The sequence below is a fragment of the Trichomycterus rosablanca genome, chromosome 17, assembly GCF_030014385.1.
Source record: "Trichomycterus rosablanca isolate fTriRos1 chromosome 17, fTriRos1.hap1, whole genome shotgun sequence".
NCBI classification, from domain to species: Eukaryota; Metazoa; Chordata; class Actinopteri; order Siluriformes; family Trichomycteridae; genus Trichomycterus; species Trichomycterus rosablanca.
In genome coordinates this window covers 1,731,250-1,748,876 of record NC_086004.1, presented here as the reverse complement: position 1 = coordinate 1,748,876, position 17,627 = coordinate 1,731,250, and the positions used below count along the sequence as shown (strand labels likewise).

The 17,627-nt window shown below is 43.8% G+C and overlaps 1 protein-coding gene across 1 annotated transcript; it reads right to left on the bottom strand.

The window, feature by feature from the left end:
* On the bottom strand, positions 1-12,291 carry ncln (nicalin). The gene is made up of 15 exons (XM_063012477.1): positions 12,100-12,291; positions 10,810-11,000; positions 10,565-10,709; positions 8,378-8,472; positions 8,214-8,294; positions 7,801-7,904; positions 7,611-7,699; positions 6,609-6,748; positions 6,244-6,422; positions 6,062-6,149; positions 4,955-4,993; positions 4,661-4,824; positions 3,643-3,696; positions 3,466-3,544; positions 1-1,629 (listed from the first exon to the last, which is right to left on the bottom strand). Exons 1-15 carry the CDS (start codon positions 12,281-12,283, stop codon positions 1,567-1,569), a joined length of 1,695 nt encoding a protein of 564 aa, XP_062868547.1. The 5' UTR covers positions 12,284-12,291; the 3' UTR covers positions 1-1,566.
* Positions 12,292-17,627: the final 5,336 nt, after the last annotated feature.

Sequence of the window (17,627 nt, the reverse complement as noted above, 5' to 3'; positions counted from 1 at the left end):
TGATTTCAACGACGTTCTTTATTTCTCAATTTGTGTTTTCAGGTTTTATTTATTCATTTTTTAGTTTTAGTATTAATACACAGGCTCACACACACACACACTGTGATAAAACGTTAGGAAAAAAAGGAAACAGGTTTAAAATCAGTGCAAGTTGAAGCATCAACCGCTTCCATAAATTACAGCAGAAGGACCTGAACCACAGACTCTCGCCCGGTAACCGACAGGGTACGAGGGAAAGCAAGGACGAGGTATATAGTGTCTGATTCTGATCAAACGTGACAATAACTACAAAACCTAGTGAAGAAATAATAACAGTAATACTCTGGATCTTGAATCGTAATGAAAATTAAACACCAAGAAGTGTAACGTCATATAACTGAATATTCGGACTGATCAGCCAATCACAGACTTGCACTCATGACATCACAACAGCTGGAACAGCATTACTGGTTTCACCCACCCACACTGGATCCAAAACCCACCCCATCCATGCAACTAGTGCTAGTCTGTTTGTAGTGATGCATAGGGGAAAATATACAGCAGCCAATCCACCTACTGGTTTGGGGAAGAGGAACTGGATTAGCCTTACAGAGGCAGTGACTGCAAACGAAGGACCTGAAACCAACACCACTTGCTGCACCCACATAAATTCATATTATAATGGTCCTGGACCCCCCTAGCGGTTAAGCTACTGGACTAGCACTCAAGGTCACTGGTTAAAGCCCCACCACTGCCAGGTTGCCACTGTTGGGCCCTTGAACAAGGCCCTTAACCCTCAATTGCTTAGCCTGTGTACTGTCCCACTACTGTAAGTCGCTTCCGATAAATACCGAAACATAAATTAAAGCCATTTTGCAATTGTAAGTGTGAATAATCAGAGCAAGTGAAGGTTAGGGGCCTTGCTCAGGGGCCCAGTACCTTAACCACTGAGCTATATGACACTAACACTGTCACTAATAGCTAGTAGATGTGTAACAGCGTATGGTTAGTCTACGTCGTTAGTAAGTTAAAGTAGTTTAATTTACTCTTGTGTCCTGTCCAGTCTGGCCAATGTAAGCTAGTGATAATAAAAGGTGTCTGTGTAGATGCTAAAGATCCCAATATTGTGGAATTTAAGTAAATAAAGACAATAATGACGATGAGGTCTGTGATTGGCTGATCAATAAAACTCTAGTTGTTGTTTGAGAGGGTTGAACACACTCGCGGTACCTTTTGTATGCAAATTACACAGGATGGCTGATGAGCTCTCTCACGTATGCTAACACTCGCGCTGCGTTTTGGCCCGCTTTGACTGTAGCTGCCGAGAAGACGACGGACCACGGCGCTGGCAGAGGTCGATCACACCGGGGGACGAGGGGTCGAGGCAGTGTTAGGAAGAAAGGAAGACTCAAAAAGGCGGCTCCCGGCCCGCGGAGGAGCGGGAAAAGACACACACGGCAAAAAACAACAACAACAAAAGAACAAAAGAACAGGTGATGAAAGAGAGGAAAGGTGAACACACTCTTGGCTCTGTGGTACGACTGCACGAGTCTCTCATATTGCAGGGAGGAGAAGAGCTGGAGCCGCTTAGTGCTGCTTGACTCTCGGTGCCGTGACCCGACGCAGGACGAGATACAACAGCCCGAAATTCTGCACACACAAAAACAAAACATTATATGTTGGTCTCATTTAGTCGTATACAATTACCCCGATTGCATTACGCTTCCTCTCTACTGATGTTGACCTCCACTCCTGACTGAGGACATCGAGACTGACACACGCCCCCCGACACGTGCGCAGTAGCCGACTGCATCTTTTTACCCGCAAGAGATGAGTTCATATGCGGATCAGCTTTGTGTACGGAGACACACACCCTGATCAGCGCATTATCTCTCAGCCAGCAAAGGTCATACGTGCATCAGTTATGAGGTCCCTGTCCGACTCCCACCCTGTATGAACAACAAGCCAATCGTTGTTCGTGTTGGCGCCCAGACTTTCAAACCGACGAGTTCGTAAAGTTCTATTACTAACATATAAATCCCTCAGTGGTCTGGACCCGGTCTACTGATCAGACCTTTAACAGCCCTATTTAGCACCCTGTGCGAACACCAAGGTCCTCGGATACTGGTGTCTTGTCCGCTCTGAAATTTGGATTGGTTGGCAGTAGGTCATTCAGCCCCAAAACTATGAAAGCCCTTAAGCCAAACTCTCCGCCTCTGTTCTTCAATTTCTTCTTTTAAAACTCAGCTAAAAACTGACCTTTTTCTCAGTACTTCCACATATAATATAAATAAAACATAATAAATAAAACATTATAATTATTATTATCTGGTGCACTGCACACTGCATTGTTCTGGTCCTAATATTTTGCCCCCTTATTGTTATTAACCCTCCTCGTTTCTCGTCAATTTGACCCAGGGCATGTTTAATTATCCAAAAGTGTCAGAAACCAAAAAAAAATCCCAATAATAATTGTTTATATCTCATTATTAACTCCTTCTGCTTGGCTTGATAAGTTAAATCAACAAAGTTTCATACCAAAAAATATTTTCAACTATATCTTTTTATATTTTGAAACATCCTGTAAACATAACAGGAGGGTTAATTTTATACCAAAGGGTGTCGCTAAAACAACTGAACTGAACCATCCCAGGGTGTCCACATATTCTGGTTCATATAATGCACACGTGTCAAACTCATTTTATGTCCAAGATACTGTAGTACATAAACTACATAGTGCATGACGGCACCGCGTGTGGCAGCCTGGGCACGTTGCTCTCTGGTACTTTCCTTGTTTTTGTTTATTGTCTGTGTGTTTTGTAACCCAAACACGATCAGTTACACCAGGGACGAACTGCTGAACTTGAGACAGTTCACTCTAATGTTTTTTCACCAGTTTTCACTGATTCTGGGAGTTTTTTGGAGAAATTTTGTGTTTAATGTTTAATTTCTTGTGCATTGTCTGCAACTCATATACTGCTTGTATACTGTATTTATACTAGAAAGATACCATCAGCCAGAACCAAATTCCTTGTGTGTATCCACATACTTGGCCAATAAATCTGATTCTGATTTCCCACAATGCATGATGATCTTGTGACCCGCAGCGACCGCATCCCACCACTAGATGGCAGTGTTTCTACATCAGCGTTTAACTACGGTGGTTTTTTAGAACTACTAAGTGATGTTCAGAAATATCTACAAATAATCCCAAAATCTCCAAAAAGAGAAAATTGAAGCAGAAGGAAGAGAATTTAACGAAAGATGGGAAAGCGAATACAAAGTTTGTGCTTTAAGAACATAAAACGGTACGTCTTTTGTGTTATGAGGCCGTGTCTGGTAAATGAGTACAATATAAATGTAGATACGTTACAAATGGCTCTTTGAGGGCCACCATAATGCAGATGTGGCCCTCGGTGAAAATGAGTTCGACACCTCCGATATACTAAATATAGTAGGGATTCGTAAAGCTCTCCGTCCACTCACCTGAACAGCCAGGTACAACACTCCCAAATACGCGGCGATACACAGCGCCAGCAGCAGGTCGAAGATCGCCGGTTTTACTCTAGAACACGTGAGAAGAAAAAGCACAGAATAGATTCATACGAAGCTCTGCATCTGTAACGAAGAGTCAGTTGTTCGGATTAGGTGCTGAAATCCCACCTGTAAGCGTTCATGGTCTGTTTGAGCTGATCATAGAAGACGAACTCTGGATCCCTGAGGAGAAATAAAGAAAAGGAAAATATTAATGCCTGTCAAAAGTGGCTCAGATGTGCAGAACATGGTGGTTTCATCTCCTGTCCATCAACCAAAACAAAAACTCAGCTTCCTTTTAGCTTCTCATTTATCACTACAGACTTTTATTTCTTTTATTTGAGGCCACTTCTTATCACCTGCCAGTTTTGGGTTCCCACACACACCCGTATTGTGTACTGAAGATCTCATACCACAGAGGCAGTGGGAAGAGACCCCGTCCGACCTTTCCTCCCTCAAACACCGCCGACTGTGTCTGTGTGGACGCTCGGCCAGGTGTCCAGGTCAGCGTCTCTCCTGAGATTCCAACTCGTGAATTTTAATAATCCACTGTGATGTGCTACAGCAGGGTTTTTGGACATGTGCCCCCTTCCGTGTGCCCCAAACCCGGACAGGTACTTGGGGATTTGGGGCACACGGTTGAAGGGTTTAGGGTTAGTGTTAGACTGCTGCACCACTCAATCAAAAAAGGTGCCCAATTGTTCTTCTTTAAAAATCTTACAACAGATTAAAACAGATGAAAGTTTTATTTTTACACTAGCGCATTAGTACCGTTTTATTGCAATTTGAATGTGAAGCTTGAATTAATTACATGTTAATGAGCAGTGTAATACTCTTATCCACTAACTGACTGATCTAGGACTGAGAAATGCAGTTTTTAAGGATTCATTCTAGCTTATTTTGATCTTTAATCTGATGTTTGATGTTGTGTACCTCACAGACATTTGAAATAAAAACGAAAACGAGTCAGACAGGCCATATAAGCAGATAAGCTGAGCATTCGTAACTCATTTTGAATTTAACAACCCACAGGGTTTAAGAACGTTTACGTTCAGTCCCAGATTATTGTCCCTGCTGGAGTGGAGTGGTGGAACCCCAGCGTGTTATTTCGTGCACATGCTGGCTGCTCGCGTCAGGTTAAACGCACCTCTTGTCGGCTCTGACGAAATGCCTCTTGACGTCTTTGAGGTAGCGGCCGAGGTAATACTCCAGCGTGCTGACCACATTGCTGTCCTTATCCACCAGCTGAGCAGCTCGGGGCTGAGAGCTCAACCAGTCCACCAGAGAGAGCAGCTGCGCCTCCTGTACCTGCTAATCACAGCACCACAAGAACACCAACATCAGCACGAGCCAGCGTGGCGACTCGGAAATCATGTTTCTAGCTCTAAAAATAGAACTTGGTCATGATAAGAGCTCAGCAAGATGAAAATCGTCCACTCACCATCTGCTCGGTGAAGATCTCCAGATCTCCATTTGTGCCCTGAGGAATTCACAGAATCCTGTTAGTCCAGTATTCGCTTCACTTCCATTCATCCACACAGTGTGAACAGAACACACTGCTATTATATTTATGCATTTTCTCTTTCTTCTTTCCTGTCTTCCGCTGCTAGAGACTCCAGTTGTGTGTGAGGAGGGTGATTTTGCCTGCCTCACGCTCCCTCTGACGTGTGTGCAGTCCACAACCCCTTATTATTCGCCCACGCCACCTCCTCCACCTTCTGTACAGGCACCCCGGGCTACTAACCAAAGTCCTTACAGTGTTGAAAACCCTGTCCCCTTTTCGGTCCAGTATTTTCCCACACAGCAGACTTAATGGCCAATTCTGTCTGTCTGTTTTGAACTATGGGAGTTCAAAATCCCGCTGCGCACCCCATGCGTGGTGTTTTTAAGCTTATACTGGCTAAACGAACTGGCATCGGCCTCCTTCATTCATCTACATTCATACAAGGTGACAGGAAATGGGCAACAAAAGCCCAACCCTAATTTATTTACCCTAATGTTTTATTACATATATATATTTTTAGAAACACTGATATGGCCAAAGTTTTGGCACACCTGAATATAAGCTTGTTGGACATCCCATCCTAAAACCATGGACCCTGCTCGTTATCACCATCCAAATTCTAAAGGTGTTTGATGGGCTTGATGTCAGGGCTCTGTAAACCCAAACCACTACCTCATATTATTAATTTAATACATGAATTAGCAATGAGTGTGACTAAAACACCTATATTCAATAATGAAGAGGGGCATGCACATACTTTTGACCTTGTAGTGTGTATCACTAATTTAGTTTCTGTACAGGCATTCTAATTAGGCACCAAGTCAATCAGAGGTGAGTATTTTTGGTGGCCACTGACTACTGGTGGGCAATATCGCACAAATCTGCCACTCTCGGCCAGACTGTAGGAACTGCTGCCGTAATGAATGAGATCTGGCCTGGTCCGGCCCTTCGTTTCTCTCAGACAGGGCTGAACGTGTCTGTAGAGCAACCGACAAGGCCATTCGGGCAAGTCTGGTAAGGCTACATCACTGTTCGGTCCCTTACCTTTTCAGTCAGGTTGTAGATTACCCTGGCTAGAGCTTCTGCTATGAGTTTTGTGTTCCTACTGAGCTTGGGCAGATCCACGTGTGACCTGGAACACGAACACAAACCCAACAGCGTGAGAACGGAACAAACGGAACGAGCCGCGTCAGATGAAAAAGAGAGACGTAGGAGCGGCCGCTGACCGAATGTCCATGATGGAGTTGCGCGCCGTGCTGCGGTGGCTCTCCAGGTGCGAGAGCGTGAAAGACGGGAGGCGACGGATCCCGAAGCGCTCGTGCTCCCACGCCAGGGTGTCGTCCGCCAGGTTGATCTTCTTATGCACCATGGAGAACTTTAGTTCGGGGTACTGCTCAGAAACGACCTGCAAAACACATATGAGCAGTAATTAAACGTGTTCCTGATTTTAAACATTAACTAGTTACAGTGGAACCTTGATTTAACGGACTAAAAAGAGGTGCACTGGTCCATAAAATTGAAGGAAAACAGCTTAATGTACAGAATGTAGCAGTAATGTGCAGAAATATGGAAGGGAAAATGTGATGCTCACCGTTTGCAGCTCTTTGAGGAGGGTGTGCTGAGGGGTTCCCTCTTTAGGAGGTTTAGACACGTGCAGGTGAAGATTGTCCCCGTTCCCTAATGTGTCCAAACACAGAACAAACGCCACGTTGTCCTGCAGGAGACTGGACTCTAAACATCACAAAAAAAACACTGCACATTATTAAGAAGTAATTGTTTAACATATTACCGTTTATTTGATATGGTTTAACCTAAAGCCACTTTTCCACTGCACGGTTCCCCACGGTTGCCTGCACCTTACCCCTTTACCTACCTATTGTCTGTTTCCAGCTACATATGGGTACTCACGACGAGGAGCTTACTAAAGATTAAGGCTGCCAAAAACTAACAGTTGTAACTAACTGTAGACACCAGCAGTAGTGTTTACTCCAACAGGACAACTTCTGATTCGCTGTACCACAGGGTCTCAAGCACTGGAAGTGCGATCAGAATATTATTTATCAGTGTGTGTTAAAATATTGAATTTTTTATTATTTATATATCACTAGCAACACCTAAAAAGTGCCGGTCTCAAGCCCAGATAAAATAGGAGGGTTGCATCAAGACAGGCATTCAAAGGTCAGGGTCAGATCAGATCAATCAAGGCCCAGGTTAACAATGACCACTAATAGTTCTACCGACCAGCAGGGTACCAGTGGAAGCCCACCTCAAAAACACTCGCGCAGGAGCCCGATCTGACCTCCAGATCTGTCTGTGGCTCTGCTGAGGTTCCAACCAGGCAACACTGCTGTCAGCATTTTTTCCCTTATGTCTGATGTAAGGATGAGCAATTACCTGGGAGAAAATCTAATTTGAATTGGAACAGTAGTGAAGGCTCTGCTCAGGGGTCCAACTCAAACCACAGAACCTCTGATAAACTGTCCGGTACATTAGCCGCAGCCTTTTCTAGGAACTGGTCACCACTGGGGGTATTTGATCCTATTCCCGTTACACCCAAACTGTTGTCAACTGTCTGTCAGGTGAAGCTGCTCACCTGTGTGGTCCAGATTGTCCTCCAGCCAGCGTTTGGTACCCTGATAGTTAAACTTTCCTCCTCCAGACAGGAAAAACAGCAGGTTATACCTACAGAAGAAAAATCTCTGCTCACAAACGGCAAATGACAACGATAACGAGTCTCAGTAACACCTGAATACAGGAAGTGAACGCGTGTTTGGATCTGTTACCCAGCGTGAGTCCTTTTGTGGGAGTACAGCCTGGAGAAAAGGCGAGCGAGTTCCAGAAGCACCGCAACACCACTGCCGTTGGAATCGGCCCCGTGCGACAGCCACTGACATCACAAAACGGTAACGGTTTTAAAATGTGTTACTAAAGGTCAAGCTGTGTGTGCTGGACACGAATCAGTAACTAATAATCAGCCTGTAGCAGGTCAGTATCGTTCCCTAAATAGTGTTTGACAGTGAACAAACCCAGTGTCCAGGGGGTCTAAAAAATTCTAAGAAATAAAGAGCACCTAAATGTTTATACACATTGGTATACATATATACACCTATGGCCCTTGAAATGACCTCATGAACTCTAGATCCATCCATAAGTGGTTAAAAATGCATGGAAAATAAATAAACGTGTCCTTGCTTACCGGAGCCACGCCAAACGAATCATAGTGAGCCACCAGTACGATGGTCGGCAGTTCCTCAGCTCCTGATCCTGCTAATTTTCCCTGATGATGAAAGACAGAAAGACGTTAACATACCGCTGCACAAATCACTGTTAGGTATCAGGTATCTATGAAGGAGTTCTCACCTCAAGGCTGGTAATGGCCCAGTCACTCACTGCTTTACTCTGAGCTCCACTCGTCACCATCTGAAAGCCGTTGGCAGTGGCGGAGTGCAGCAGCACTGGAACGAAACACAAAAACGTGTGTGTGTGATTATAACGTACAGCAGGAGTTTGAGGGAATTCTTTATGTGTTTAATTATCAAAGTGTTCAACACAAATCATTCAACTCATTAACACTGAGGAAATGTTCGTATGGCAACGTGTGAACAAGTGGATGTATGGATGGACGGACGAATTGGTGTGTGAACGGATGGATGAATGGATAGGTGTATGAACGGATAGAAGGACAGATGGATGTGTGAATGAATGAATGGATGAATAGGTGTCTAGATGTGTGGACAGATGATGGATTAATAGGTGGATGAATGAATGAATAGATGGATGTGAATGGATGAATGGATAGATAGATAGATAGATAGATAGATAGATAGATAGATAGATAGATAGATAGATAGATAGATAGATAGGTGTGTGGATGGCTGTGAAGATAGATGGATGGGTGTGTGGATGGATGGATGAAAGGATGTGTATCGATAGGTTTATGTTTGAATGGATGAATAGGTGTGTGAACGGATGGATGGATGAATGAATAGGTGGATGGATGAACAGGTGTGTGAATGAAGGGATGGATGGATTGATTGATAGATAGATAATGGATACATAGGTGGATGGACGGATACATGTGTGAACAAATGGATGGATGAATGGATGTGTATCAATAGGTTTGTGTTTGGACGCATGGATGAACAGGTGTGTGGATGGATGAACAGGTGTGTGAATGGATGGATGAACAGGTGTGTGAATGGATGGATGAACAGGTGTGTGAATGGATGGATGAACAGGTGTGTGGATGGATGGATGAACAGGTGTGTGGATGGATGGATGAACAGGTGTGTGAATGGATGGATAAACAGGTGTGTGGATGGATGGATGAACAGGTGTGTGGATGGATGGATGAACAGGTGTGTGGATGGATGGATGAACAGGTGTGTGGATGGATGGATGAACAGGTGTGTGGATGGATGGATGAACAGGTGTGTGGATGGATGGATGAACAGGTGTGTGGATGGATGGATGAACAGGTGTGTGAATGGATGGATAAACAGGTGTGTGGATGGATGGATGAACAGGTGTGTGAATGGATGGATAAACAGGTGTGTGAATGGATGGATAAACAGGTGTGTGGATGGATGGATGAACAGGTGTGTGAATGGATGGATGAACAGGTGTGTGAATGGATGGATGAACAGGTGTGTGAATGGATGGATGAACAGGTGTATGAATGGATGGATGAATTAATAGAAGGATAGATGGACGCATGGATGAACAGGTGTGTGGATGGATGGATGAATAGGTGGATGTGAGTGGATGGATGGATAAATAGATAATGGATGAATAGGTATGTGGACGGATGGATGGATGTGTGTGTGGATGGATGGATGGATGGATGTGGATAGATAGATGAATAGGTGGATGTGGATGGATGAATGAATGAATGTGTGAACAAATGGATGGATGAATAGGTGTGTGAATAGATAGATGGATGGATGTGTGAATGAATAAATGGATGAATTGATAGACGGATGGACACATGGATGAATAGGTGGACGTGAATTGATTAATTGATAAATGGTTGTGAATGGATGAATATAGATGGATGTGGATGGATGGATGGATGGATGGATAAATAAGTGTATGGACAGTTGGATGGATGGATGGATGTGAATGGATGGATGAATGAATGAATAAGTGTATGGACGGGTTGCTGGATGGATGGCTTGGCCTACTGCAGACCATTTTATATACAGCACAGTAACCTTGTACTGCACTTAGCGATCTGAGACAGCGGGTAGAGCTTTGGGCCGTCAATGCAAAATGTTGTGGGTTTAATGATTGGGCCCTTGAGCAAGGCCCCTAACCCTCTCAGCACTTTCCAACTCTTAGCTCCAGATGCACTGGGATGAGCAGAGTATTTCATTGTACTGTACACGTGTGTCTGTATATACCACAAATAAAGACGTTCCAACTGCTGCTGGTCGTTTTACCACAACACTGTGGCCAGTACAAACACCACTCCACCCCCCATCCAGCCTAAAGGCGCCACTGTAACACCACACACCCACTGGTAAGATCAAATTCGACCTCATGTACCTTCTGCTGCAGACGAAGAACCCTGGGAGGAAGAGGAGACCTGCGTCTGGGTGTAAATGTTCAGCAGCTCATCGTCCTCCAGGGCGAAGTACACCGGGACGATGGTCTCCGTGGCCAGAAGCTCCGGCTCCAGCTCCATAAACTGCTACAGAGAGAGACGAGACACACAGCTAGTACAGCGTAACCTTTCTCGCCCGGTCAGTGGGCACGGTACGGCAGACGCGCAGACGCGCAGACGCTCGTACCTGGACGATGTCCTGCGGCAGAGTGGACATGTTCTTGGGCAGGATGATGACCACGGCTCCGGCGGACTGTCGGAGAGCCTGCTGATATTTCTCGTAGGAGAAATCCACCAGTCGCATCATCACACAGCGACGGCTTAGCACCTCCGCCTCCGCCGTACGAGCCTCCGTGTTCAAGATGGCATTTCTTGAGCCTGCGGGGGGATAAAAGTATGATTTCAGTATTGGAATCTGTACATTTATCTACTATTCACTCGTACTGCCACACATTAAAATCAATGATTAGATAATTATATCTAATAATTACACACCCAAAGTGCCACACAATTCTTAAAGACCCGCTTTATCCTGCAGAGCCAAACGAGCCACAAATCCAAGCACCTAAACCTGATATCAAGACTAACTGATAAAAAAAGAATCTGTACGCATGTAAGGTTTTGATTTAGGGTTGATTATTTAACCATGATATCAGACCCCTCAAGCTCACAAGTTCGAACCTCATATCCGTTACCAGCCAGCCGGGAGCCTACATGCAGACACGATTGGCTGATGAAGGTCTAGAAGATGACCGACTCTCTGGACCTTCATCAGTGGTCACAGGACGCTGAATACAAGGCGCTGTTGGCTGGTGTACTATTCTCAGTCCAGCAGTGACAGTGAGGTATTTAAAAAAAAAAAAATCCACTCATACCAGCACACAACACACACTAACACACCACCACCATGTCAGTGTCACTGCACCACCTAAATAATACCTGCTCTGTGGTGGTCCTGTCCGCTAAAGAACAGGGTGAAAGCAGGTTCAAATGTAATTGTAGAACTACAAAGTGCTTCGATATGGTAAGTTTTTCAGGATGAACTCAAGTTCACATGCGTGTGAAGGCAGGCGAGCGAATACTTTTGGCAATATAGTGTATCTGAAGGTGCACCTGTCAGTGCTGGTCCCAAGCCCAGATGCAACTTTTAAAGGAGGATCAACAATAAAAGTGTGTAGAAGTTTGCTCTGTTTCTAAAGAGACTGTATTCATTTGATTATTATTATAAATAAGCCTCGGAATTAAAGTAAATAAATGTGGGATTTGAGCAGGGGTGTGAAAACTTCTGTACTCGACAGGTAGTCATTAGCCAGCTAGCCGTGAACAACTTCTCCCCCCCCCCCTCCTCCTCCTTCTAAACCCACTCAGATCCACATTACTGACCCATAACAAAGATATTTATATACAATTAAACATTCCTACAGCGATAATGTTGATATTAAGGTGATTATAGTGAGAATATCTGGCTTTCTTTTACCGTAGTTGTGACCCTGCAGGTCGTACTGCTGCATGCGGTACACGGTGAACTCATGAGCCGCGTCAGCCGGGAGCGGAGACACCAGGATCAACACCGCCGGTAAAAAGACGATAAACGTGAGAGGAAACGAAGCTTTCAGCATGTTCTCAAACACCTCGCTCGCCTCCTCGAACATGGTGAACATTTATCACCCGAAACCGAGCCGACAGAACCGAGAGAACCGAGAGAATGAATGAAAACAGGGACAGAATATGACAGACCGTCTCCTGCAGCGCTGCACCGTTCGCTCACAGGACCCACAACTATTCTGCTCCGGCAATGTCGATGGACGCGCTGGGACGCGTCTCAATCCGTAAACGAGATTACGATCTAGTGCACTTCACTGTGCTATTGCTAGTGTGCTCCAAACGCGGTCTTAATGTTGCTTTTTAGGATTTAATTCATTCATTAATCCATTTACACGTTCATTAATTTATTAATTTTCACTCTTTTCAATGGCACAAAACAATAAATACAGACTGAGGCCCAGTCCACAGAGTTTTCCTGCCTTACGCCCAGTGTTGCTAGTTGGGCCCACTGCAATCCTGATCAGTATGAAGAAAAGACTGAAGATGAATGAATGAATGAATGAATGAATGAATCAATGAATCAATCAATCAATCAATCAATCAATCAATCAATCGTGTCCGGGACACGTCTTAATCCGCAAACGAGTCTACCGACTAGTGCACTACACTGTGCTAATGCTAGTGTGCTCCAAAATAGTTTTGCTTTTTTTAGGATTTCATTCATTCATTAATCAATTAATTCATTCACTCATTCATTTATTCATATACTTTCACTCATTTCAATGTCACAACACAATAAATACAGATTGGGGCCCAGTCCACAGAGTTTTCCTGCCTTACGCCCAGTGTTGCTAGTTGGGCCCACTGCAATCCTGATCAGTATGAAGAAAGGACTGAAGATAAATAAATGAATTAATCAATCAATCAATCAATCAATCAATCAATATCAACGGAAGCCCGGGACACGTCTCAATCAGCAAACTAGATTACGATCTATCGCACTTCACTGTGCTATTGCTAGTGTGCTCCAAACGTGCCTTTAATGCAGTTTTGTAAGATTTAATTCATTTATTAATTCACTCGTATATTTATCCATTCATTTTCACTCATTTCAATGGCACAAAACAATAAATATTGACTGAGGCCCTGTTCACAGAGTTTTCCTGCCTTACGCCCAGTGTTGCTAGTTGGGCCCACTGCAATCCTGATCAGTATGAAGAAAAGACTTAACATAAATAAACATAAACTGAACAAATGCGGCTGTTTAGGATATAATTTCTTCACTTACTCACTCATTTATTCAATCATTCAATAACTTTCAGTCCTTTATTTATTAAATCTATCAAATAAATAAATAAATCTTTATTCTTTTTTATTGTTGCTAATAATATTCTATTCATTAGTTAGACAGTGGAGGGCGCTAATGGGCTGCAGTCAACAGAAAGTGAACCGCTTCATCATACAACGTTTATTCATCCCTTTGTCTGTTTTACCATCGCTTTATCCTGTTTAGGGGGGTAGCACTGACAGTGGGTAGACAGTGGGACAGGACAGTGGGTCCTTTCTGTGTGGAGTTTGCATGTCTGCGTGGGTTTCCTCCGGGAGCTCCGGTTTCCCTCTGAAGTACAAAAGACGTGCAAGTGAGGTGAATTGCAGATACTAAATTGTCCATGACTGTTTGATATTAAACTTGTGAACTGATGAATCTTGTGTAATGAGTAACTACCGTTCCTGTCATGAGTGTAACAAAAGTGTAAAACATGACGTTAAAATCCTAATAAAGTAGCGGAGCATCCAGTTCATTGCTATGTTTTTACCATTTTGGCATCAGTTTGGGGAAGTCCGCTTTCTCTTTTGGCATGTTTATACCCCTGAGCACAAAGCAATCCTTATAAAGACCTGGTTTGTCTGCAAAGGAGCTTTAGTTGCTCTACACAAAGGCCTGGTCTCATCCCAACTCAACACTTTTAGGCTGAATTTAACTCGGATTGTGAGCCGGACTCTTCTATTCCAACATCAGTGCCTGACCTCATGGACTCTACCAACTGAATGGGGACAAATTCCTACAGTCATACTCCAGATTCTTGTAGAAAGGCTTCCCCAGGAAGTGGATAATATTAAAGCTACAAAGGAAGAAGGGAGCAATTCGATATGAAAGCTTGTGGTTTTGGAATGGAATGTCCAACAAGTTTGTCCATCTACTGAATGTACTTGCACTTATCATTTTGAAACACTAGAAGGTACAAACGTGACTTGAGTAAATGTTTCTTCACCCGTGTGTGTCAGTGCAAGACTGGGTGTTCAGGAGGCAATCAGCAACCCCCATCACGCTCACATCTACAGATTTCTAAACGTAATGTGATGAAACTGATCCGCTGCACTAATGGCTCAGAGTAGCAGGAAGCAGGATAGACTTATCATCCTCGCCCTCGCCCTCGCCTCCGCCGAACCGTCCAGACACGAGCACTGTGTGTTATTCAAAATAGATAAGAAGCTCAGTCCTGTGTACAGCAGATCGCTTCAAACTCATGCTGTAGTCAATTCAGCTGAAAATATATTTACATCCTGGTCAGGGTTGCAGTGGGCCTAAGGCCTACCTGAAACACATACACAGAGAGTGCTAATGTTTCTTGGAAGGGAAAGGAATTCAAATGATGTAGAAAAACCCCACATGAACATACGCTAAACTCTATTCAGACAGTCCCTGATGCTGTGTGGTGTTCACAGCTCCATCATACCACCAGATATAATAACAAGAAATAATAACAAGAAATTAACTAGAAATAAGTAGAAATTTCACGTATTTTAGGAAAATATTCTGCTTCAATATAAATATTTAAAATTATGAAATTAAGCCACATTCTCACATTCAGCTGCAGCTAAAAATGATTTAATTCATTCATTCACTCATTCATTCATTGTCTGTTTTACCATCACGTTATCCTGATCAGGGTCACAGTGGGTCAGGGTGAAGCTTTGCAATAGATTGGCGCCCTGTCCTCGGTGTGTTTATGCCTTTCATACAATGATTTCAGATAGAACCGGACCTACTGTGACCCTGATCAGGATAAAGCGTTTGATGAAAATTGAATTAAATTAAATGATGTGATTCAAAATGTGTCACGCCATTAATATTCATAATAATTAATTCATTTCATTTAAGGATGTTTAAATTAAGTATTGAGACTGAGATGAGACCTAGAAAACCCTGACAGTTGTGCACAATGTATAATTATTGATTGAATTAATAATAAAACTTTTGCTTATTTTACAAACCCAGCCCTAAAACAGGTTTAATTCTATTACAAAAGTCAGATATAAATTGCAAAGTGTTAGAATGAGATTTTGTGGGGTGGTCGTAATGAAGCAAGAAGCTCATGGGTTCGATTCCCAGTTGGGGTGGTCCGGGTCCTTCCTGTGTGGAGTTTGCATGTTCTCCCCGTGTCTGTGTGGGTTTACTCCTACAGTCCAAAGACTTGCGTAAGCAGTAGCTACGTGTCCTGTCATGAAGTGTAAAACGTTAAAATCCTAATAAATAAATTAGCTGCTGAAATTCTTAAGCATTGGACTGATTATAAAAGCAGATATGTGAGACACACCTCCATTAGCTTGTTTTGTAGTTCTAGGGCGATACTGGACGTCAGGCGTGCCATTGGTCAATCAGCTGCATTTGGGGAAAGGGCAAAACCCGAAGCGTTCTCACGCGTACCGAGCCAGAACAAGCTGCAACTCAGACGCCTCTGCACACAAACAGATTGCAGCAGGCCTGAACTATGCAGCGTGGGCCAGGCAGACTGCATGCTGGGTACGGCGCTGAAGGAGTGAAAGCAATTAAACTCCTACGGCGCAGTGTGTGACTAACTGCTGAGAAGAAAGAGTCCATTCACATCTGCGGGTGTGGGCAGGAAGTACTTTCTGGGTGACTGACCGAGTGGCATTAGGTGAAGGTTATGCTTCTACTGCTCATTAACGTCTACACAACAGAAAAATGCACCTTACTTTCTTTTTTATCAATCAGTTGTGTACAATTGCAGCTTCTCTCTCTCAGTGCGTCTGCCATCCTAAAAAGGGTCGATGCTGTAACAAGCCCAGCCGCGACCGCTTCTTTTCACCTACCAGGGGCATGGTCTCTTAGAGCACAGTATCAAGTGCAGAGAGTCACGCACTACCATCCATAAATCGGTCACAAGAAGAACCCTGTTTCAGGCATTTCCCCTCCAACTACAGACACGCATCCAGTTGTGGGTCTGTGTAGGAGCCCGGCCGGCTGATAGCAGATCAGATCACATTAGAACTCGAGTGCCCGATATGAGCGCCCCTGTAAAATGCACCTGTCTGGTTTTGGGGTGTACCTCAGTGGTACTTCAGGATGTGTTCAGGATGACACGGTACATTTTATTTTATCAAATGCTTTATCCTGGTCAGGGTCACAGTGGGACTGAACATCGGGGCTTCGATCATTCAGGTGTTTAAGCCACACCCATGGTTAACAGACCAGAATGACCCACTGTGGCGACCCCAAAATATGAAAGCAACTGACTGGAAAAGCAAAACATTAAATACATAATATGCTACCAATTTTGTGCAACATTTTAGGGAAGGCCCTTTCCTGTTTTAGCATTTTACTGGAGCCTATAAAGATGTGTTTTTATGTTTGGTGTGGAGTCCTGATTTCAACCCTGCTGAACCCTGCTTTCTTATCCATCATCGCCCAAAATCCCCACAGGCACACTTCAAAAACTTGTAGAATGCCTTCCCAGAGGACCGGAGGTCGTTATTGCTCTATAGGCCGGCGATTTCTGGACTTAAACGTCCAGCAGGCTTGTTGGCAGGTTTTCACATACTTTTGGCGATAAGGCATCGTTCTCATTTCCATTCATGTCTGGTTGCACTTAGTGTTTCCTTTAATCTCTGAAGAACGATGTAGAAGAAAATTCTCTGCAGACGCCTCGGCACTGCGTTCGAGCAGGAGTTCACCCCGGGTCGGACCGTTCCACTGTGTGAGCGTAACTCCTGCCTTACAGCCTTGTTTTGTTCCCAAAACAAATCTCACCAGACAGCGCTGAGGCCGCGTTGCTTAACGTCGTGTCCCAGATCTAAAATTCAAGTCTAAAATTATGCTCATTACTGAGCAGGTTCTGCAGGTTAGTTCACAGTGGGTGGATCACAGCTGTGTTTACGTCTGGCCACAAAGGTTTAATAGGGTTAGGATTAGGACCTCGTACTAACTATTAAAAATGCACGTTTAATGCATTCAGACACTTAGGTCAGTTAATAAGGTTCATTACTACCCACGTCTGGATGATACAGATGAGAATAGAAAACTCTCTGAGCTGAATGTATAGATTTTTTATGCTCTCCATTGTTCTGCTTCTTACTCCAGAATGAATTACGTACCTAACGCCTCACAAAAGACATTATTTCCTAAATATAAAATGAAACCCAGTTAGACTAGCTGGA

Bases quoted from the DNA above. Each gene is read 5' to 3' on its own strand.
- ncln (XM_063012477.1), bottom strand. From the start codon at position 12,283: ATGTTCACCATGTTCGAGGAGGCGAGCGAGGTGTTTGAGAACATGCTG. The intron at 10,710-10,809 runs GTACGAGCGTCT...CTCTCTCTGTAG, and splicing joins TGCCGCAGGACATCGTCCAG to CAGTTTATGGAGCTGGAGCC. The intron at 6,423-6,608 runs GTGAGCATCACA...TGTGTTTTGCAG, and splicing joins TCCTCAAAGAGCTGCAAACG to GTCGTTTCTGAGCAGTACCC.